At 45.1% G+C, this 23,589-nt stretch overlaps 1 protein-coding gene across 1 annotated transcript in view; it reads right to left on the bottom strand.

The window, feature by feature from the left end:
* The window catches only part of LOC128408744 (zinc finger protein 91-like), a 37,644-nt gene extending 14,256 nt beyond the window's left edge, over nt 1-23,388 (bottom strand). The window contains exons 1-3 of the mRNA XM_053378768.1: nt 23,182-23,388; nt 8,081-9,075; nt 1,984-2,155 (exon numbers count right to left, since the gene is read on the bottom strand). Of these exons, the coding sequence (XP_053234743.1) occupies nt 1,984-2,155; nt 8,081-8,986 (1,078 nt within the window). The 5' untranslated portion in view covers nt 8,987-9,075; nt 23,182-23,388. The remainder of the gene's footprint in view (nt 1-1,983; nt 2,156-8,080; nt 9,076-23,181) is intronic.
* Between the last annotated feature and the right edge of the window lie 201 nt (nt 23,389-23,589).

The raw sequence follows: 23,589 nt of genomic DNA, 5'->3' as shown, positions 1-23,589 counted from the left end.
TGCTTATTTAACTTATATGCAGAGGACGAGATGGTTGGACAGTGCTCTCAAAGCTACTAACGTGAGTTTGACCAAATTGCAGGAGGCAGTGGAAAACAGGAGTGCCTGGCGTGCTCTGGTCCATGGGGTCACAAAGAGTCAGACACGACTAAGTGACTAAAGAACAACAACAATGTCCAATCAGCATTCCCTAATGTAGAAGAAATTCCGAGAATGTTCCTTTGAATGATGATTGCAAATTGCCATTTGTAAAGATCCATTTCACAGCTGAAGAAGATAAAAAATGAATTCGGAACAACAATGTCTCAAGATAAATTATGTTACTTCAGCCTCATGTACATAGAAAGTGACAAGCTAAGCAGTTTATCATTTGATGATATCATCAGTGACTTTGCTTTGGCAAGGCAAGAAGGAAAGTATTGTAATTTAGATCATGTTTGTGTACTGTTTGTATACACAGTACACAATGAATCATGATAAAATTATACAGTTGAATGGGTATTGGGTAGATGCAGTAATACAATTAGTCCTGTAAAATAATTTTTATGTACAGGTGTGTATAGTATTGCTATTATTTGTAATGCGACATATTACTAGAAATACTGTCTTTTACACTCACTAAGTGTAACAGGGTACAAAGGTCTGCTGTCCCAATGAAGTATGTGGACTATTATGGTAATATTGATACTGATATTAAAAAATGCATTTTATTAACTACAATTGCATTGTACAGGCTATAACAATTAATTTCATATTAATAAAGCTATTTATTATTAGTAGTTGTCTGCACTGTATATTTACACCTATTATAATTTCAAGTTATAGCAAGTTTCTAGGACTAGATCATGATTCTTTGTAAACTGTGTTTCTAAAGGAACTTTTGTTATTGCCATATGCCAATATGCATTATTAAGTTTGCATTATTAAGTTTGTTATGAATAAGAAAATCATTTTAAGTTAGAGCTTAATAATTATTTCACTATTAATATACATAATTGTATTTCATTATTAATATATTTCTCAACTGTATTTCAGTTCAACAATTATGTGCAAATTTTTTTAGATACCGATTAGGTCCATAAATTACCATACAGCCTATATTCAACACAAAAAACAGCGACAATTTGTGGTTGCAGTTACAGATAGGTAGCCGTGTTGGTCTGCCATAGTCAAAACAAAAAAATTTTTTCCTTCCAGTAGCACCTTAAAGACCAACTAAGTTAGTTCTTGGTATGAGCTTTCGTGTGCATGCACACTGTGTATCTGAAGAAGTCTGCATGCACACGAAAGCTCATACCAAGAACTAACTTAGTTGGTCTTTAAGGTGCTACTGGAAGGAAAAAATTTTTTAAATTTGTGGTTGACAAAGGACAGCTGGGCATATAAAGGGCCCCATGACCTCCAGTAGCTTAGGGCCTCATCAAACCTCAATCCGCCCTGCCCCCACTACTTTATGCAAGGAGTTCAAGAAACAAAGAGCTCTTTAGAGAAGGCCTCACCCCTTCCTTCTTCCTGCCAGGACCCCCCTGCCTTTGTTTTCCTCCCCATCTTTTCCTCTTTCTCCCTCTGCCATCCAGCAATCCATGTCCCCATCTCCTCTACAAAACGGAAGACTTGGATGTTTTTGGTGTTTCTTACTTTGTTGGAAGCCGCACAATGGGGGCGGGGTATAAACAGCATTTATTTATTTATATTATTATTATTATTATTATTACTATGGCGAGGCTGGTCTGCAATGCCCAACCCTCTCCCCTTTCCCGCCTCCTTCCCTGCAACTCCCTTTGCACCAGATCCAAGCAGGAGGAAGCTTCTCTCTTTCCACAGTGGAAACCCCTCCCCCCCCTCCACCTTCAAGGCCCCATTAAGAGAAACAGCTCCCTTTCCTCCCTTCTCTTCTTCTCCCCGTCCCGGGGCTTCTCATCCTGGACCCCCACCCCTTGCCAAGCCCCTTCCCTCCTTCCCCGCCGCTGGCTTTGCACTCACCCGAAATCCTGGCTATGGTGGCAGCAACCCTGGGCAGCGGGGGCAGGAATGGGAGCCCCCGCCAGGGAGGCAGGTATTTCCGGGGGCGGGATAATTGCAGTACCCAGCCAATGGGGAGAGGAGGGAGGGAACCTGGGCTTAGAGTATAGGGAACAGATGCTCGTTGCCTTAAAGGTTAAAGCCAGAGAGTGGAAGCTGCTGGGGGAGGGGCTGCTCGATACTGAATTGAGAAAGGGGGCGCGGCTTAATTAGAACAGCTGACCCGCCCCCTCTGCCGTCGTGCACTGTCCTTGTCCTGCAAGGAATCCGGTGAGTGCAAAGCGCCTCGGGGTGCAGCAAGCTTTGGGGGGGTGTGCAATGCAATACCCATAATTATTGGGGTTTGGGGTGGAGAGAGAGCAGACAGGGAAGCGGTGGGTCAAGTGTGGGGGTATTGCAGCTCCTTCATCCTGGTTGCAAATAAGAGACATGGCCTCTCCCTGAAGGTTCTCTCTCTCTCTCTCTCTCTCTCTCTCTCTCTCTCTCACACACACACACACACACACAGAGAGAGAGAGAGAGAGAGAGAGAGAGAGAGAGAGAGAGAAAGACGTTCCTCTGCATGCACACACAGAAGCGACGGGTGGGGGGGCTGCTGCTGATTCAGCCTCTTTGCAAAGAAGAGACATGGCCTCTCCCTGAAGGTACGCTCTTTCTCACTCTCTCTCACATACACACACACCCCACGAAGAGCCCTGTAGTTTGATCAAGCCCATCTAGTCCCGCACCCTGTTAGAATCATAGAATGGTAGAGATGGAAGGGGACCCTGAGAGTCATCTAGTCCAACCCCCTGCAATGCAGGAATCTCAGGACCTTCCTCATGGTGGCCAAGCCTGCAAGGAGGATGGGAGCTCAAGAGCATCTCTCCCCTCCAGCGGCTTCCGGGAACTGCTATTCAATGAAGCATAATAATAATATTGTAACAACAACATTATAACCGCTCATCTGGCTGGGTTTCCCCAGCCACTAGGGCAGCTCCCAACAGAATATTTTTTAAAAACCAATGAAGCATCAAACATTAAAACTTCTCCATACAGGGCTGCCTTCAGATGTCTTATAAAGAAGCAGGATCAGGAAGTTCTTAATGTCTGATAATAATAATAATAATAATAATAATAATAATAATAATAATAATAATAAATTTTATTTATACCACGCCCTCCCTGGCCAGAGCCGGGCTCAGGGTGGTTAACACCAGTAAAATTACAGTAAAAACATAATAGGGGGAGAAAAAACCAATTTAAAATACAGATTAAAATGCAATTTAAAAAGCAGCCTCATTTTAAAAGTAGTCCATAGATCAAAACCATAAGGGGAGGGAAACATAAGGGTCAGACTGAGTCAAAGCAAAGGCCAGGTGGAACAGCTCTGTCTTGCAGGCCCTGCAGAAAGATGTCAAGTCCCGCAGGGCCCTAGTCTCTTGTGGCAGAGCGTTCCACCAAGTTGGGGCCAGTACTGAAAAGGCCCTGGCCCTAGTTGAGACCAATCTAACCACCCTGAGACCCAGGACCTCCAAAATGTTGTCATTTGCGGAACTTAAGGTCCTCCGCAGGGCATACCAGGAGAGGCGGTCCCATAGGTAAGTGGGTCCTAGGCCGCATAGGGCTTTAAAGGTCAAAACCAGCACCTTAAACCTGACCCTGTACTCCACTGGGAGCCAGTGCAGTTGGTAAAGCACTGGAGCCTCACCGCGGCATTCTGCACCCGCTGGAGTTTCTGGGTGAGCCTCAAGGGCAGCCCCACATAGAGCGAGTTACAATAATCAAGCCTGGAGGTGACCGTTGCATGGATCACTGTGGCCAGATCAGGGCGAGAAAGGTAAGGGACCAACTGCTTTAATACGGTGGAGATGGAAAAACGCCACCTTTGCTGTGGCTGCAACCTGTGCCTCTATGGAAAGGGAGGCGTCAAAGGTTACACCCAAGCTCTTGACAGAAGGCGCTGGCACTAATTGAGCCCCCGCAAGAGATGGGATTTGGGCCCCCAACCCCATGTTGTCCCGACCCAGCCAGAAGACCTCTGTCTTCGAAGGATTTAACTTCAACCAGCTCCCACGCAGCCATCCAGCCACAGCTTCCAAGCATCTGGTCAGTGTGTTCGATGCCAAGTCAGGGCGGCCGTCCATCAACAGATAAAGCTGGGTGTCATCAGCATATTGATGACAATCCAGCCCAAAGCTCCGGACAATCTGGGCAAGGGGGCACGTAAAAGATATTAAAAAGCATCAGGGAAAGGATTCCACCCTGTGGGACTCCACACACCAAGGAGTACCGCAGTGACAACTCCCTCCCTAGCGCCACCCTCTGTCCCCGACCTGAGATAAAGGAGAGCAGCCATTGTCGGACTGTGCTCTGAATCCCTACGTCGGCAAGGCGGTGGTCCAAAGGTTCGTGATTGATCATGTCGAAGGCTGCTGACAGATGTAAGAGAATCAGCAGTCCCGACCCGCCTCAATCCAGCTGTCTATGGAGATAATCTGTTAGGGCAACCAAAGCCGTCTCAGTCCTGTAACCAGGGTGAAAGACGGACTGAAATGGGTCCAGAGCCTATGTTTCATCCAGAAACCTACCAAGCTGTTCGGCAACTGCTCTCTCAATTACCTTACACAGGTATGGAAGATTCGATAGCGGGCGGTAATTGGATAGATCTAAAGGATCTAGAGATGTTTTCTTTAAGAATAGATGCACCACTGCTTCCTTCAACTCCCCTGGGAAAGTCCACGTACCAAGGGACTGATTAATGATCTCATCCAGGGGGACCCGCACCTCATCTAGACATGCTCTAATCAGCCAGGATGGGCGCGGGTCAAGGGGGTACCACTGTATACCACTTTAAACATTCATGGCTTCCCCCAAAGAATTCTGGGAGCTGTAGTTTGTTAAGGTTGCTTGGAGCTGTTAGGTGTGGTTGCCATATTTTGAAGAGCAAAAAAGAGTCCTTATGAGGACTCTCATTTTAAATATCTCTACCATATGTAGGCTATAGAAACTATAGAAGCTATATTGCCTGGGGGGCGGGGAAGAGAAGAGAAGAGGCAATCAAGTCTTTAACCATGGCAACCCTTAAAACCCTATTTCCCTCAGAGTTACAATTCACCAAGTTCTCTGTGACAAGGAATAGATAGTGAAGCCACTCTACGTATTATCTCTCTGGGAGGGGAACAGAGAGTCTCCTCTCAGGAAACTACAGCTCCCAGAATGCTTTGGGGGGAGCCATGACTGACTGAAGGGGTACTAGAGTGATTTAAATGTGGTGTGGATGTGGCCCTCGAGGGAGAAGGCAAGCAATCAGAAGGTAAGTGGGAACACAATGGAGCCCACGGGGGCCATTTTGCTCAGCAGCCTCCAGTTTTGTGTTCCTCCCAGGGAAACACAGCACTCGTCCCCACTGCCTGCCTTCTGAGATCTGGGACCATTCCCAAGGGCAGCTTGTGACACAGCGTTGTAGGGCAAGGCTGTTTCAAGGGAAGGTGGGAAAATGCATTTCTGCCACATAGCAGCCTGGATAATTTGTGGAGTGGGCTGTGAGTTTTTTCCCTTTTTCTCTTCAGCCGTGTCTCCCAAATACATTTCAGTTCCAAGCAAGCAATCAGAATTCATTGCCCGTCCTCTTGCAGACAAGGCCTTGAGAAAGATTCTTGTCAAGATGGCGGTCTGGCAGTGGATCACCTGCCACTCAGACCCATATATACCTCCATGGGGTTAACTCGCCCCCGCCCATCAGAATTAATGAGAAAAAAATCATGATGATTTATGTGATCTTTGAATCAAATACATTTACAGGCAAAAGCAGGCTGTGGGGGGGGGCAGGGGTTGATTCTAGGATTAAGTCTCCTGGGTCTACCTAGCAATGGTTGATCTTTGCCTTAATTTGTAACTCAATGCCTTGAACATCCCACTCGCATTTCTTTTTAAATGCTGATAATGTTTTATTGCAGATTTTTTATTATCATTTTGGTATCTCATTGTTAACAAAGTATTTTTATACGTATGAAAAGCAGATCTTGGATTGACAAAATTATGGTTTGTAAACTAAAAAGATTTTTAAAAAAGGTTGTGTTTGTCTCTGTTCTGAAATCTGCTTTTAAAGTAAAGTGTGTCAATATATTTGGGTTTGTTTATAAAGCAGAAGTGACCAGCTGCTCCTGGAAGCTAAAAATGAGCTCTATATCAACAAAAGTTTTACCTATAATTATTCATAATGAAAAGTTGTAAGAAACGTGAGATTTTCCACCCTTGAGCTTTTGAACTACAATCCCCATCAACCTTGGCCATACAGGCTGAAGCTTATGGGAGTTGTTTCCCAACATCTGAGCAACCCCATGTTGGATATCCCTGCTCGAAACTTTTTTTATTTAATTTCTATTCCACTTTATATTTTCAAGAAAAACCTCAAAGCGGTTTACAGCATATTAAATCAATAAAACATAAATAAAACAACCTGAAAAATGTGAAATATAGAATATACAGTCAAAGCAACATAACAAAAAACAAAAATATTATCTTAAAGATTTCAAAATAAAACAGTACAAAGGTTGATGACAGAATTCATATTTAACATAGTAGAGCTGGGCGAGTCTGGGCCCCACCCCTTTGGCCAGGTGGAAAAGACCTTGCAGGGAGTGGTGGACTTTACACCTCACAGCCGGGCGATGTTCCTCCGGACTCATAAGCAGCCTCTTTAATGGGACCCAAGTGTGTTTAAGGTTGCAATTAACTTAATCTTCCCTAGATCTACTTTCAGCAGAAGCACGTGCCACTCCCACTGCCCATCTTCAAACTCAGAGTAGCAAGCACATGTATCCTGTAGGTGCGCTTGGCTCTTCCGGTTCAGCGTCACTAAAACTCTCCTCCCCCCACCCCCTCTCACAAAACGACAGCCTCCTTTTAAGCACCCTGACAGTTATTTGCTATTCCTCCACCATTGCTCTCACAGTGCATGTGCGATACACACGCTTCGCTCTAGGGCCTCCTGAAGCATCTTACACGCCGAGACAAAGGGACGCTCTCCTGCTAAATGCACGCTCACTGATTACAGGCGCGTACTCGGGAGAAACAAGAACTAGCCTTGCACGGAAAAAGCATCCCCTCTACTTATCTACCCTTCTCTCCCCCCCCCCCCCGGCCTAGTCCCACACTTTCTCCCCTAAACCAAAACCTAACCAGGGACCCAGCTGAGGAGAGCTGCACCGGGGCATTTGTGGGAAAATCCCCCTCCCCTGATTCTTCCCAGGAGCAGGAGGACTGTATAGATTTGGAAAAGTGATTTGCAGAGGAACATAGTTCAGAAGGCAGAAGCTGGGAAATACTGGATGGGGAACAGCTTGCAGAAGAAACTCTGGAGGGGGGGAGAGTTAATAGATTCACTGTCTCTGGAAAGCATCCATCCACTCTCCCCAAGGTCAAGGAGAGCAGCGAAAGTGACAGGACAGAAAGTACAGAGGGAACTAGCTCAGATTACGAGACGCAGAAGTGGCAGGGGTGACTAGGGATGTGAGGGACTGGACCTCTTCATTCGGAGCACCGCCATTCCTAGAAGACGGGTTCTTTGTCCCCTTGCTGGGATCATTAAAGTTTCTAACTGGTAAGAAGTCTCCTTTTCCTTTGTTCTGCTTATCTACAACCAAGGGGGAAGGAAGCCAATTCCCTGAAGCCTGACAGATGCTGATCCACAAGACAAGGGCAGCCCATCATTTTGGCAGTGATGGGTGGAGTCAAAACTCAACAGATTCATCACACGCCTTGAGCATTCCAGATTCACACTCTCCCCCTGGATAATCTAGCAACAACTTGCAACTTCTTTTGTACATCAAGTATATGTGACCTTCATGACTTAAATACATATATATGTGTATACAAATTTAAATACAAACACCAAAACATCACACAGGTTCCATGTATTTAAAATTGATTTCTGCCTTTATGAGTTTCTTGACGTAAATTAAATAGTGAACATTGAGTGCAACGTTGCATACATTTATATGGTTTTTAACCTTTGTGAATTTGCTTAGGAATATTAAGGTCTCCACTCCGTCTTAAGCTCTTTCCACATTCCCTACATCTGTGGTTTCCCCCCTGTGTGAGTTAGCTGATGTTTCCTAAGGCCTCCACTTTGACTAAAGCTCTTTCCACACTCCATACAATTAAATGGTTTCTCCGTGTGAGTACGTTGATGTATTCTAAGGGCTCCACTTTGACTGAAGCTTTTTCCACATTCAATGCATTTAAATGGTTTCTCCCCTGTGTGAGTTAGTTGGTGTGTTCTAAGGTTTCCACTTTGACTGAAGCTCTTTCCACATTCAACACATTTAAATGGTTTATGCCCCGTGTGAGTTTGTTGATGTATTCTAAGTTTTCCACTTTGACTGAAGCTCTTTCCACATTCAATACATTGAAACGGTTTCTCCCCCGTGTGAGTACGTTGATGTATTCTAAGGGCTCCACTATGACTAAAGCTCTTTCCACATTCAATACATTTAAATAGTTTCTCCCCTATGTGAATTTGTTGATGTATTCTAAGTGTCCCACTTTGACTGAAGCTCTTTCCACATTCAATGCATTTAAATGGTTTCTCCCCTGTGTGAGTTCGTTGATGTATTCTAAGGTGACCACTACGACTGCAGCTCTTTCCACATTCAATACATTTAAACCGTTTCTCTCCCGTGTGAGTTTGTTGATGTATTCTAAGGTCTCCACTACGACTGAAACTCTTTCCACATTCAATACATTTAAATGGTTTCTCCCCTGTGTGAGTTCGTTGATGTATTCTAAGGTCTCCGTTTTGACTGAAGCTCTTTCCACATTCAATACATTTAAATGGTTTCTCCCCCGTGTGAGTTCGTTGATGTATTCTAAGTTTACCACTTTGAGTGAAGCTCTTTCCGCACTCCATGCATTCAAACGGTTTCTCCCCCGTGTTTATTCGTCGGTGTATCCTCATTCTTCCACAGTGACTAAAGCACATTCCACATTCCCTGCATTTAAATGGCTTCTCTGCTCTTCCCACTGATTTCACAGACCTCTACGTAGAATTCTGACCATCATCTTCCTCCCCTGTTTGGGGCAGAGAGAGAATCCTGTTAGACTTTTAGGAAAGACAAGAAAGGAACTGAACACACGTCAATCCCCATGTGCACCTTCTCCATATTCCAAATTTTTAGGAATGCAGATGAGATAATGGCAAGAGAAACCCATGATCACTCCATTCACACTTAAGAAAGCACCATCATTTTATAGTAGATATCTACGGTGGAACTGGCTTATAAGACACATTTCTGTCTTTTTCTTTTTCAAGTGAGGAAATGATCACAGGCTCCAATAGCAGTCTTTCCCATGAGTAAGAAGTAAAACCGAAGTGTTCTTATGCCACGTGTAAGTGTAAAATTATTGCAATATATTAGAACCTAATAACAGCCTGCTGCATTGGGCAAAGACCCACCTAGTCCAGCATCCTGTTCTCACAGTGGCTAAGCAGAAGCCTGTGGGAAACCAGCAAGCAACATTTCAGCTTAAGAGCCCTCTGCCCTCCTGTGCTTTCCAGAAAATAGTATTAAGAAGCATTATTGCCTAGGACTACGAGGGCAGAGCACAGAAATCAGCTTAATCCCTTTTTTCAAGATATCTAAGTTGCTGGTCGTCACAGTCTCTTGTAGGGTGGAAGTCCATAGATTAACTATGCTTCTGTTTATTCATCTTCTGCAGCCCATAAAGGCTCATAAATGTATTATGGCTTAAGCTTTTGTGAGCTACAGTCTGACATTGTGGAATCTTGACTAGGAAAGCTGGTGCCACTATAAACCCGTGAGTCTTTTTGTCGGGTTTTTGTACTTATTTTGAACTTAAGTCTTAATCTGCAAAGGACTGCTTTGAATACATGGGTGGCCCTTGAATGGAGAAGAAGAAAGCACCTTGCTTGCATCTGGATCCCCTGGGAGAGGCGGTGGATCCAGGGATTGTGAATGAACAAGACCTCTCCCGTGCGGTGGGAGTGGGGTGGGTTAAAAGTGGGGGAGAGACCTCCCCCTCCTGTCCTTTTGGGAAATAGGGAGTTTTTGCCGTGAGTAAACAACTTAGATGGCAAGTTCTCAAGAGAAGCACTTTGGAGCCCTGCTTGCTCTTTCTATGTGTGTTCTGCGTGTGCATGTGTGCTTTTGGACTTAGAAGACAACATACACTAGTGGCCAAAATTGTGGAAACCATGGAGAAAGTGTTTTTCTGGGGTTTGATGGCTCATAACACCACCCTTTTATGGAGTAATATCATAAAAATTTATATCAATGGAAAGATACAGTGGTACCTCGGGTTACAGACGCTTCAGGTTATAGACTCTGTTATCCCAGAAATAGTACCTCGGGTTAAGAACTTTGCTTCAGGATGAGAACAGAAATCATGCTCTGGCGGTGCGGCAACAGCGGGAGGCCCCATTAGCTAAAGTGGTGCTTCAGGTTAAGAACAGTTTCAGGTTAAGAAAGGACCACTGTAATTTAAAGTACCACTGTAATTTAAAGTAGAATGTAATACAACTTTTAGGAAGAATTACGACATAAATAAGCAGGACATTTGTCAGTGTGTTATGTGATTGCTATCAAGTTGGTTGGGGTTTTTTCCCCCTTTCATTTCGTGAACTTGCAAAACGTAATAAAATTAAACAAATGGCACAAAGAGTTGACTTGGTGATTATGGGCTTCCGGTCTGGATGGTGGAGCAAATGGCGTCACCTGGGGGTTCGTCCGAGTTAAGACGGAGCCTTTAGGGGGATTTCAGGTGACCGAGGGGAAGTTTTAGGGCTAAAAAAGAAAAGCCCTCACAAAACTCTGCAGAAGAGTGGGGCTCCAACGGGGTCCAGCTGAGCCCCAGGTCTTCCGTCAAACCGGCTCCCGCAACTGCATCAGCAGCGGGTCGGGGAGGGGAAGACGGTCGAGGTGGGCTGTCGGCTCCAACGCACACATGAATATCCAAAGCCTAAAAGCCGCCCTCTGAAGTGACAGATTTTTTGTTATAAGTTAAAATAAAAAGAAGCTTTTGGAGAGGAATTAAAAATATTTGGACTTAAATTTGAACTTCAAAGCGTGAAGTATTAAAAATGGAAGCCGTGCTTCCGCTATTCAGGGGAGAACCCTGCAGAGACGTTTTGTGAATAAGATGAAATGAGATGAAAGCCCCCAAAAGTCTACATTACAGCCTCTGAGTGAAAGCAAATGTATTTTTAACCCTAAAATTTCTGCTTTGCTGAAAGAACAGGATTTGTAAATAGTTGCCTCTCAGTTTTGACAAGCTCTGCAATTTGAATATCCAACACCTTGGAAATTTTTGAGACATCCAACAAAGTCTGGCAGGATTAGACCCTGTGTAGCTGGAGGGGTAATAAAAAAGGAAAGTGGCCAACATATAGAGATTTGTTAATAGAAGAGGAGAAAGGTTTGAAATTTAAAAGTTATGAAAACTTGAAAGGTACTTTACAAAGTTGGTTGCGTCACAGACAAATTAATGAGCAATTTAAAGAAGATAATAAAAGGGGGTTCAGCTATACTATCTGAAACTTTCAAAAGGAAATTGTGGAGGGAAATACCAAATTATTGAAGAAAGCATATAACATTTTGCTATATGGAGAGACTTTAGATGAGAAGGTAAAATCGGCCCAAATAAAATGGGCTCCGGATGTTGGGCTTAATATACAGTTGGAGGAATGGGAAAGTTTATGAAAACAAATGTAAAGTTTACAGATTGTATATCATTAAGAGAAAATTACAGTGGTACCTTGGGTTAAGTACTTAATTCATTCCAGCGGTCCGTTCTTAACCTGAAACTGTTCTTAACCTGAAGCACCACTTCAGCTAATGGGGCCTCCTGCTGCTGCGCCGCCGGAGCACAATTTCTGTTCTCATCCTGAAGCAAAGTTCTTAACCTAAGGTACTATTTCTGGGTTAGCAGGAGTCTGTAACCTGAAGCGTCTGTAACCTGAGGTACCACTGTGTTTGAAAATGATATATAGATGGTATATCACACTGGAAAAACTGCAAAAATGCATAAAACAGGATCCAAGATATGTTGGAGATGTAAAGAGAAAGATGGTACTTTAAAGAATACTGGGAAATGATATATAATGAACTGAAAAAATGTTGAAAGAACCCTTTGTTTAAAAACCAGAATCTTTCCTGCTTCTAATTTTAGATCATGATACATGAGAGGGAAATTGGACATAGTTTATGTATGTGACAACAGCAACAAGAATTTTATTAGCACAAGTATGGAAAACAGAAAACGCCAACAAAGGAAGCAGTGCAAGCCAAGCTTATGGACTATGCGGAACTGGCTAAGCTGACAGAGAGAATACATGAGAGAGACAACATTGATTTCAAAAAAGAGTGGAAACCATTTATAAACTATATAAAAAGACAGTATAAAGATATGGACTCATTGGCAGGTTTTGACAACTATATAAGAAGCAAAATCAGCAGAGTATAGAATTTGTTTAATAAATCAATACGGAAATATGGGGGAAGCCAAAGAGGAGGGAGGGGAGAGATACGGATATAGAAATCTTTCAATTAAGATTTGTGGAAATTTGTTGTTATAATTTGAATATTCAAGACTTCCGGTTGGCGCCAGCGCTAATGGCCGCCTCTCACTGAGCTCCGCTCAGGGAGGCTTCTTCACGAGTTCGGGTCTGACCGCTACGGCGAAGCGGGGACCCCTAAAATCTCAGGCGCAGAAGCCTGAGAGCAAGGAGGCTCGGCGGGCACCTTAAGCGCCCCCCTTTACTGCAAAGGAGCCTTTTTAAAGGCTCCGGAGTGGCAGCGGGGAGCGCGGTGCTGAGAGCCGCTACCCAGCCCGTGAAGTGAAGCCGCGTCGCCATTGACGGAGAGCGCCGACTTCTTCCTGACATTTGGATTACAAATTGGATCACCGTGAGTAAGAATGAGCAACAAATTTAAAAGGAAATAACTACAATTTGGCTGAAAGCGGAGAAGGTAAAAATTAAGGAAGTCTGCCTTCTCCGGACTGCATGTAAATAAAGCATCGAAACAAGAAGCTGCAATTGACAGAAAGCGTTTTAAAAGTGACGGACTCAGGCATTGGACTCAGTTCCCCCCCTTAGCAGGCAGGGGCAGGGGGGGAAGATTTATGATCTGTTTTACCTGCATGAAAGAAGCTTAGAAGGAGAAAGTTCTGCCGTTTTAAACCCTTGGGGAGGACTGCCAGGGAGTGAGTTACCGGGACTGAGAACTGTCATTTGAGACTTGCTACAAAGTAGGCGCTTTGCTGGATTACAATTAAAGACTTGCTATAAGTTTGGAACTTTAGAACTTTGGAAAGATACAATTTGACACTTTGGAAGATATTGGATATTTGGTTGCTACCTTTGTTTACCTAGGAAGGGAACTTTTGCTATTTTGTATTGGAAACTTTGAACTGCTCCATCTAGAGGCTGTAGGAAAATAGCCATTATTTTTTTACTGTAAGGAACAGACTTGTGGAAATTTCCAGCTGAAAGTGATTCTCGTGGGAAAGACCTTGGGATATGAGTGGTCCAACAGAGGAGAGAATAACAAGGGCTAAGAGTAAAGTTGAACAAAAGAGAAGAGGTTCAATTGTACCACCTGCAGCCTCTTTAACTCCCTCCATGGATACAGTAACAATAACAAAGGCATTAGTCAAGATAAATGAAACTCTAGAAGCGCTAACAAAGCAGAGCACTGAAAATTCCAAACAGTTGAATGAATTATCAACAAAATTGGACCTGAATACAGAGACTATAAATAAATTAGTTCAAGAGAATGAGAAACTAGAAAGATTGCAGAGGAGGCAAAAATTTCGGCAGAGGAAGCAAAACTTTCTGCAGGAAATATACAGGAAAAGATAGTACCAGTCTGTAAAAAGCTGGAAGAACATGATGCTGCCCTGTCTTTATTGGAACTTTGCATAAATCAAACCCCTGCGTCCAGTCACACTTCCCTGCGTCGCTCTGCTGGAAGTTGACCTGGCAGGAGAGCAGAGCTGCAGCGGTCCCGTCCGTGTGAGATGAGGGATAAATCAAGTCCAGAGACAGTTCAGTTCTTATCTCTAGAAGCGTTTATTTACAAGCCATAAAACAGTCACTCTCCATCGGAACTTGGTGACATTCTCTCTGTGCTCCAAGAGCACACTCGCAGCTTCTGTTCCAAGCTGCTGCTCAGCGAGAAGTGAAAGTGAGTCTGGAAACAGAGAGACGCGCTGCGTCACTGCTCTGCGACAGGCTCCTCCTTCTACTCCCCCTCCTTTTCTTCCCAGACACAGGACACCACGGAGTTCTGACCCTGTCAGTTCCAAACTCCACACCCCCTCTTGTCCTGCGTCTGGAGACAGTAGCCATCAATGCTTTCCCCATACACAGACCCTCACAGAACTCCTCGTGCTTCTGGAAGGTTAATGGTTTTGTGAAACCATCAGCGAGGTTCTTTGTTGAGGGACAGTATTTCAGAGCAACTAGCCCCTCATGAACGCTCTGACATACATTCTGGAAACGTATGTCCAAATGTTTGGTCCTCGCCTTGAATTGCCCTGTCTCAGCTAATTTAAGGCATGGTTGATTGTCTTCATGCACCACAACGGGCAGACAATTCTCTTCACAGATTTCCTCGACCAAACACACATAGAACTCCAGTTCTCTGCAAACCTCTGATAGCGCACTGAACTCAGCTTCAGTAGATGAAAGCGCTATGAGACTTTGCTTCCGGGACCTCCACCCAATCACTGAGTCCCCAAACTTCACCACTAGGCCTGACACTGACTTGCGGTCCTCAAGGTTAGCCCAATCCGAATCCACCCAGGCGGTCAGCTTGACATCACCCTCAGCTGACATCTTGAGGCAAAAGTCTTTGGTATCTTGCAGGTAACGTAGCACCCGCTTAACACCATTCCAGGCCTGCACACTAGGACTTGATGCCTCTCTACTGAGCAGATTGACAGCAAACGCTATGTCTGGTCTGCTCCACTGTGACAGATACAACAGACTACCCAGAGCTGACTGAAAGAGTTCAGTGTTTTCGAACACCACGCGTTCTACTTGCTGACACTCCTTCACGTACCCAGCCTCCATGGGTGATCTGGCACCTGCACAATCAGACATCCTGAACTTCTCAAGCAACTGCTCAATCTTACCTTTCTGGCGAAGCAAAAAGCTTCCATCACTGGCTCTTGTGATTTCTACGCCTAGATAGGACTTGACATCTCCAAGTTGCTTCAGCTTGAACCGCTTACCAAGCTCCTTAGCAAACTTCTCCACCTGTTCACTTGTCCTTGCCATCAACAAGATGTCATCAACAAACACCTGGGCCACTTGCTGTTGCAAGCCTGAATCTCTAATGTAAAGACAACTGTCTGCAAGAGATCTCTTAAAACCTAGCTTTTCTAAGGCTTCATGTAGGCACATATTCCAATTCCTGGCAGATTGGCGCAACCCATAGATGGATTTGTGCAACCGCCACACAACGCCTGGCTCACTGACTTCGAACCCTGGAGGAGGACGCATGTACAACTCCTCCTGGAGATCTGAGTTCAGGTAGGCGACATCTACATCAAAATGGTTCACCTTCCAACCTCTCTGTGCTGCTATTGCCAACAGCATTCTCAAAGTCTCCGCCCTTGAGGTCGGCGAATAGACCTCTGTGAAGTGGACTCCGCGTCTCTGTGTAAATCCACGCGCCACTAACCTCGCTTTGTACTGTGGCTCTCCTGCTTCTGTGGGTTTAAGACGGTAAACCCATCTGCAGCCAACAGCTTGCTGGTTAGCCGGCAGCTGTGTGAGTGAGAACACTCCAAGAGACTCCATTGAGTTCATCTCCTTCTGCATCGCCTCATGCCATTTGCTGGCTTCTTCCCGAGGCAACTTCTGAACATCCTCAAAGGATTCAGGTTCACATCTAGCCACACCAACCCAGACACTCGTGGCTTCATACCTTTCAGGTGGCTTTCCTTTGGTTGATCTTGCTGACCTCCTCAGCGTGAATTCTGGAACTGTGCCTGATTCACCTGGATCAACCCTCCTATCCTCTATGTCAGAATCATCCCCCTCTGACCTGCTGCGCCGTTTAGGGCGAACAGCTGGTCCTGCTGGCGAGGATGGTTCACTCCTTGGCTCAGACTTGACAGAGACCTGTGGAGGGGTCCTGGGACTCCCTTTTGGAGAGACACGGAGCATCTCCCTTGGAGATCCCGGCTCTGGACTCTGTGGCTGTGGACTGTGCTCATCAGCAACAGGTTCAGCCTCGCCCTCCTCTTCCTCATCTGAGTCTACCAGAATATCCGGATTTCCGTGAAGCCGCTTCCACCCACTCTGCTCGCAAAACTCCGCACTGCCGCTAATAAGCAGCCTGGACTGGTTGCCAGCAGGGTATGCGAAGCGCCACGCCTTTGAACCCGGCTCATAGCCCACAAAGATCATCTTCCTGGATCTTGGCTCACCTTTTCTGCGCATGGCCTTTGGAATCAGAACCCAAGCCGTTGACCCAAAAGTGCGCAGAAAATGTACTTTGGGCTTTTTCCGATGCAGCAGAAAGTACGGTGTGTCTCCTACACTGGAATTGAACACTCTATTCTGCAGGAAACATGCTGTCCTATAACTTTCGGCCCAAAAGCGCTGTGGCAGACCTGAGTCTGCCAGTATAGCATTCGCTGACTCCTGTAGCGTGCGAAACTTCCTCTCTGCAACCCCATTCTGTTGCGGAGAGTGGGGGGCCGTCAGTCGATGACTGATACCCTTCTGCCTGAAGAACGATTGCAGCGCAGAACCTGTAAACTCCCCCCCCCATCGGACTGAAAGGAAACTACTTTGGTAGAGAACCGTAGCTCTACTGCTGTGATCCAATCCCTGATCAGTGCAGCTGCCTCTGACTTCTGTTGCAGCGCAAATAGCCACGCATGTTTTGTAAAATCGTCAACCAGAACCAGAACCCACTTAGATCCAGCTAACGAAGGTGTCGGCATGGGTCCCGACAAATCTGCATGGACAAGTTCAAAGGGTTTACTGGTTTTCCTCTCAGACCTGGGATATGAGCATGTTATGACCTTTGATTGCTTACAGGCTTGACAATCTAGGTATTTGTCACATGCTTTGAACCTGCACCCAATGGTGTTGTCTGTGGCCTTCTTCACATATGACCACCCTGCGTGTCCAAACCTGCGATGCCATAAGTGTAAACAATCATGGTGTGGTGGGACATTGGCACACTGCCCTTGGGCATCGTCAATGGACTCTCCACTAGCCCCATTTTCCACTAGCCCCATTTTCCCACCAGCCCCATCTTCAATGGGCATCTCGACCAGAAAGAGCGTGCCTCTTCTCTGGACACTGTGGATCTTCTTCCAATTCCTGTAAAAGGAACACACATTGTTAGAAAACAAAACATCAAACCCAGCAGTCATAAGGGCTGGCACACTTAAAAGAGAGTGGGCAAGCTCTGGTACCACGAAAGCTTCTACCCAATGATCTATGAAAGGGCAATAAAGAAGACCAGTTTCAGTTAATGGTCTTTGAGACCCATCTGCTAAAGTAACATAGCGTCCAGTTTTAACTGTCTTGCAGTTCCTCAAAAGCCCTCTAGAGGTCACAAGACAATGAGAGGCTCCGGAATCGATCACGAGAGATAAAGAGTGTCTCTGGTTGTTTTCCACAGATGCCATGGCGTTACTAGCACTCCCATCGGTTGCCATGGCCACAGCCTCTCCCCGGCTAAGGCTCTTGTCTTTTCTCAGAGACGCCATCGCAGCTGTGAGGTGATAAGACGCCTTGTCTTTGTTTTTCTCCTGGCCTGCTGCTTTCCCACGTCTATGCTGGGAACCGGCCCTGGGAACCTGCTTTGTTGACATTCCACGCCGGCCAGTGTCCTTGGCAGCCTGGGCCTCAAGCGGATGCTTCCCAGCGCTGTTGGACGTCGTCTCAAAGCACAAACAACTTTCGAAGCCTTTCGCTTTCTCAGAGCTCTTGGAATGGCCTGCCTGGCCTGCCCCCCCCACTGCCTTTGGGGTGCAGCCTGCGCTCTCTTCCACAGCTCTCAGCTGCTCTCCAGCACACAGAGGTGTCGAAGCAGAGAAACAGCTTCCCGGAACAGCCCCCTCTGGGCTTGCTCCCTCTGGGCATCCTCGAGCCCCCTCTGATCTGGCTCCCACTCCGGCCTGGGGCTTGCTCCCTTGGCCCTCGGCTTCGTCCCGGCCCTTGGCTCCTGCTGAGCCTTCGCACAGACTCCCCAGCACCTGCCAAGCGGCCTCAGCCGATTTAACGCCCTCCAGGTGGGGCAACAGCAAAGCGTCCACACTTGCTTTCAGCAGGCAAAGCTCTCTCTGCTCTCTCTCACTCAGCAGAGCAGTAGCTTGCATGGGTGGGGCCGGCTCCTTCAGGACTAGACTCCAGAGCCCTGTGGCCACAAACCACCCCCTTGCTCCTCTTGACCAGGCCTCCCAGTTGGCCCCATTCAGCCTCTCACCGGGGTAGCTCTCTTGGCTCTGCTGTGCCTGTGCAGCAGCCATTCTTCCTCCCCCTGGGGCTTCAGCGTACTCACAAGTTTGCCAGCAAGCCGGACCTCCGAAGCAGCCGTTCCTTCTGGCTCTTGGCTCCGCTCTCCGGCACCTCCCTTCTGCCCTTTCCTGGCAGGAGATTACAGCAAACCGACGCTGGCAGCCTTCTCCCTTCTCACACTTGTCAGGAAACGCGATACGTCCATAACCTTTGCATAAATCAAACCCCTGCGTCCAGTCACACTTCCCTGCGTCGCTCTGCTGGAAGTTGACCTGGCAGGAGAGCAGAGCTGCAGCGGTCCCGTCCGTGTGAGATGAGGGATAAATCAAGTCCAGAGACAGTTCAGTTCTTATCTCTAGAAGCGTTTATTTACAAGCCATAAAACAGTCACTCTCCATCGGAACTTGGTGACATTCTCTCTGTGCTCCAAGAGCACACTCGCAGCTTCTGTTCCAAGCTGCTGCTCAGCGAGAAGTGAAAGTGAGTCTGGAAACAGAGAGACGCGCTGCGTCACTGCTCTGCGACAGGCTCCTCCTTCTACTCCCCCTCCTTTTCTTCCCAGACACAGGACACCACGGAGTTCTGACCCTGTCAGTTCCAAACTCCACAGGAACTACAGAGAAAAAATAAAAATTTGAGACTGAGATTGATTCCAGAAAATGAAAAGGATAATTTGATAGACTATTTGACAAAACAATTTCTGGATTGTTGGCAGGACAGCTTGAAAGAGGAGGAATTTAAGATAACAACTGCTTTCAGACTGGGAAGGAAACAGAACAGAAAGAGCCCAAGAGATTGCCTTATAACTCTGAGATCTCAGGAGGAGAGAGATAAGATTTTGAATTTACACTTTCAAACAGCCCTTGAAATTGAAGACTCGCGTGTGCAGATTTTTAAAGATATCCCTAAAAATATCTTGGAAGCGAGGACCCATTACAAGGATTTGGTCACTCTACTGAGAAAGAACAACATACTATTCAGATGGGAGTTCCCACAAGGCCTGTCTTTTAACTACAAAGGAAAGAAAATCAAGATAAAAACAGTGCAAGATAAAGAACAGTTCATGACAAGGAATGAGGAGGATCTTCTCAAGGAAACGGCGGAACCTACGGACCTAGAAAATCTACCAGATATTTCAAACCTATCTTTTGGAGCCAAAAAATCATCAGAAGAAGATCTCCCTGGTGCTGTTGGAGGGGTAACCAAATAAATAACAAGATGTCTCTGCATTTTCTAAGTTGGAATTGTAATGGTTTGAATCTTCCTAGAAAGAGACGAGAAGTCTTTCACATCTTAAAAAAAGAACAATTGGACTTGATTTGTTTACAGGAAACCCATGTGACTAGAGTACATCGAAAATTACTTATTAATAAAAGATTAGGACAAGAATTTATTTCATCGGACAAAGTGAAGAAAAGAGGAGTGGTGATTTATGCAAAGGAGAAGTTGGCCCCTAAATTAATATTTAAAGATGAACAAGGAAGGTATTTGGATGCGGAGAAAGCCTTTGACAATATTTCTTGGAGTTTTATGAAAAAGAATCTCCAAGGGATGGGGGTAGGCCAAGGTTTTGAAAATGGTATAAGTGCAATTTATTCTGAACAAAAAGCAAAACTGATTGTAAATAATGTGGTTACAGAAGAATTTGCTATTGAAAAAGGGACACGACAGGGATGCCCAATATCCCCACTACTTTTTATATCTGTCCTGGAGGTTTTACTAAACATGATTAGAGAGGACCAGCTGGTTAAAGGGATTCAGGTCGGAGCTAAACAGTATAAACTGAGAGCATTTGCAGATGACTTAGTTTTAACCTTACAAGAGCCAGACACTAGTACGAAAAGAGTTTTAGAACTAATACAAGTATTTGGTCAAGTAGCAGGTTTTAAGTTGAACAAACAGAAAATGAAAGTATTGGATAAAAATCTAACAGTTGCTGAAAGGGAGAAGTTTCAGAGTGAAACTGGTTTAATGGTAGCAAAGAAGGTGAAATACCTGGGGATTAATTTGACATCTAAGAATGTGAATTTATTTAAAGATAACTATGAGAAATGCTGGTCAGAAATTAAGAAAGATCTGGAAGTATGGTCAAATTTGAGACTTTCCTTGTTAGGCCGAATTGCTGTTATTAAGATGAATGTCCTGCCTAGAATGTTGTTTTTGTTTCAAACATTGCAGATTTTAGACAAAATGGATTGTTTCAAGAGGTGGCAAAAAGACATATCTAGATTTGTCTGGCAGGGCAAAAAGCCCAGAATAAAATTTAAGATATTAACTGATGCAAAAGAAAGAGGGGGGTTTGCCCTGCCGGACTTAAAGCTGTATTATGAATCAGCGGCGTTTTGCTGGCTGAAAAGCTGGCTGCTTCTTGAAAACACAGACATTTTGGACTTGGAAGGGTTTAACAACAGATTTGGCTGGCATGCATATATATGGTATGACAAGGTAAAAATTCATCAAGGCTTCAAGAATCACATGGTTAGGAAAGCATTGTATAATGTTTGGATTCGATACAAAGATTTGTTGGAAAACAAAACCCCCAGGTGGTTGTCACCAATGGAAGCTAAGGAAGTGAAAAAACTTAATATGGAATCCAAATGGCCAAAGTATTGGGAAATTGTAGAACAGGAGGAGGGAAAAGTGAAACTGCAGAGCTATGAGAAATTGAAGTCAAAAGTAAGAGATTGGCTTCATTATTATCAGATAAATGAAGTTTTCAAACAGGACAGGAAAATTGGTGGAGAAGTCTAAATTAGAAACAGAGCTATTGGAACCCAATACCAAGAATCTGTCAAGAATGTATAACTTGCTGTTGAAATGGAATACACAGGACGAGACGGTTAAATCAGCTATGATTAAATGGGCACAAGACATTGGTCACAACATTATGTTTGCTGACTGGGAACAGTTATGGACCACCGGTATAAAGTTCACGGCATGTAATGCCTTGAGAAAGAACATTATGAAAATGATTTATAGGTGGTACATGACCCCAGTCAAGCTTGCAAAAATTTATCACACGCCCAATAATAAATGTTGGAAATGTAAGGAAACTGAAGGTACTTTCTACCACCTTTGGTGGACGTGCCCAAGGATCAAGGTATTCTGGGAAATGATTTATAATGAAATGAAAAAGGTGCTTAAATGCACGTTCGTGAAGAAACCAGAAGCCTTCCTCCTGGGCATGGTAGGCCAATTGGTGTCAAGGAAAGATAGGACGTTTTTTATGTACGCTACAACAGCAGCAAGAGTACTGTTAGCAAAATACTGGAAGACACAAGAACTACCCACACTGGAAGAATGGCAGACCAAGGTAATAGACTATATGGGACTGGCTGAGATGACCGGCAGAATCCGTGACCAAGGGAAAGAGACGGTGGAAGAAGATTGGAAGAAGTTTAAAATCTATCTTAAGAACTGTTGTAAAATTAATGAATGCTAAAATGTTTTGGGTAACGCAAAATAGAATTGCAGCGATTAGCAATTGGATATGAGAAATAAGACTTAAAGAAAGTGTTATATTGAAATTAGGGGATGCTGAAAAGATTGATAACAGGGATGCAGAAAGGGGAGGTATGGGGAAGTCGCTGAAAGAAGGCTTAAGAAAAGAAAGGTCAAGAAATTATACGTGTTTACATGTTTGTATGTCTTGTATTGTGTTGTATTGTCTTGTATTATGTGTGGAAAAAACCAATAAAAATTTTTATTAAAAAAAAATATATATAATTTGAAAATTCAATAAAAATAAAAAAAATTAAAATGTGTTGTGCGATTGCTATCAAGTTGGTTGAGGTTTTTTTCATTTAGTGAGCTTGTAAAACGTAATAAAATTAAATAAATGGCACAAAGAGTTGACTGGTCACCTAGAAAGGGATGTAAAATAGTACTATTAAGTGAACAAGGCTACCGTTATGAAGATATTAGAAGAAAAATTGGCAGAAACTTAACCAAAGGGGGCATTTCTAAATTTTGGAAGAGGTATAAGGAGACGCAGTCACTACAAAATCAGACTGGGCTAAACCCATGTTAACTGGACAGGCCATAGATTGTTTAATGAGCCCAATGCCTGGGAGAAGAGGAATGCTTTTGCCTGGTGTCTAAAGAGAAGGAAGGTGGGACACTGAGGTTCACTTCCGAGGGTCTTCTGCCAGTTCCCTCCCTGCAAGAAGCGAGGTTACAGGGAACCAGGCAGAGGGCCTTCTCGGTGGTGGCGCCCTCCCTGTGGAATGCCCTCCCTCCCAATTTCAAATAAACAACTATCTGACTTTTAGAAGACATCTGGAGGCAGCCCTGTACTGGGAAGTTTTTAACGTTTGATCTTTTATTATGGTTTATCTAAGTTGTAAGCCACACTGGAAACCCAGCCAGAGGGGCAGGTATTATTATTATTATTATTATTATTATTATTAACCTGCCCATCAATGCCCAAGCCTCTTCCCTTCCCCGCCTCCTTCCAGGCAAATCCCTTTGCACCAGATCCGGGCAGGAAGAAGCTTCTCTCTTTCCACAACGGGAACCCCCCTCCCCCCCCCCTTCAAGGCCCCATTAAGAGAAACAGCTCCCTTTCCTCCCTTCTCTTCTTCCCCCCGTCCCGGGGCTTCTCATCGTGGACCCCCACCCCTTGCAAAGCCCCTTCCCTCCTTCCCCGCCGCTGGCTTTGCACTCACCCAAAATCCTGACGCGGCAGCAGCTGCAGCGACCCTGGGCAGCGGGGGCAGGAATAGGAGCCCCCGCCTGGGAGGCACCCCGCTTAATTAGGAGGCTTAATTAGGACGAAGCAGACCCCTTCCCTCCCTCCTTTGCAAGCCCCGATTTTATCTCCGCTGATGAAGCCGGAAGTCAGGTGACTCTGGCGAGGAAGGAGAAGTTTCTCCCCCCCGCCCCAGCCTCTTTCCTTTCCTCTGATAACTGGGGGAAGGAGCAGGACCAGCCAATGGGGAGACGAGGGAGGGAAGCTGGGCTTCCAGTATAGGGAACATCAGCTACTTTGGACCCCGCCCTCCTGCAAGAACGTATTGTAATCAATAAACTCTTCACTGCCTCACCCGTTTGGTTCAGATTGTATTTCAAGGAGG

The sequence above is a fragment of the Podarcis raffonei genome, chromosome 2, assembly GCF_027172205.1.
Source record: "Podarcis raffonei isolate rPodRaf1 chromosome 2, rPodRaf1.pri, whole genome shotgun sequence".
Lineage (NCBI taxonomy): Eukaryota > Metazoa > Chordata > Lepidosauria > Squamata > Lacertidae > Podarcis > Podarcis raffonei.
Note: the sequence above shows the minus strand (reverse complement) of the source record. Positions and strands in the feature narration are given on the sequence as shown.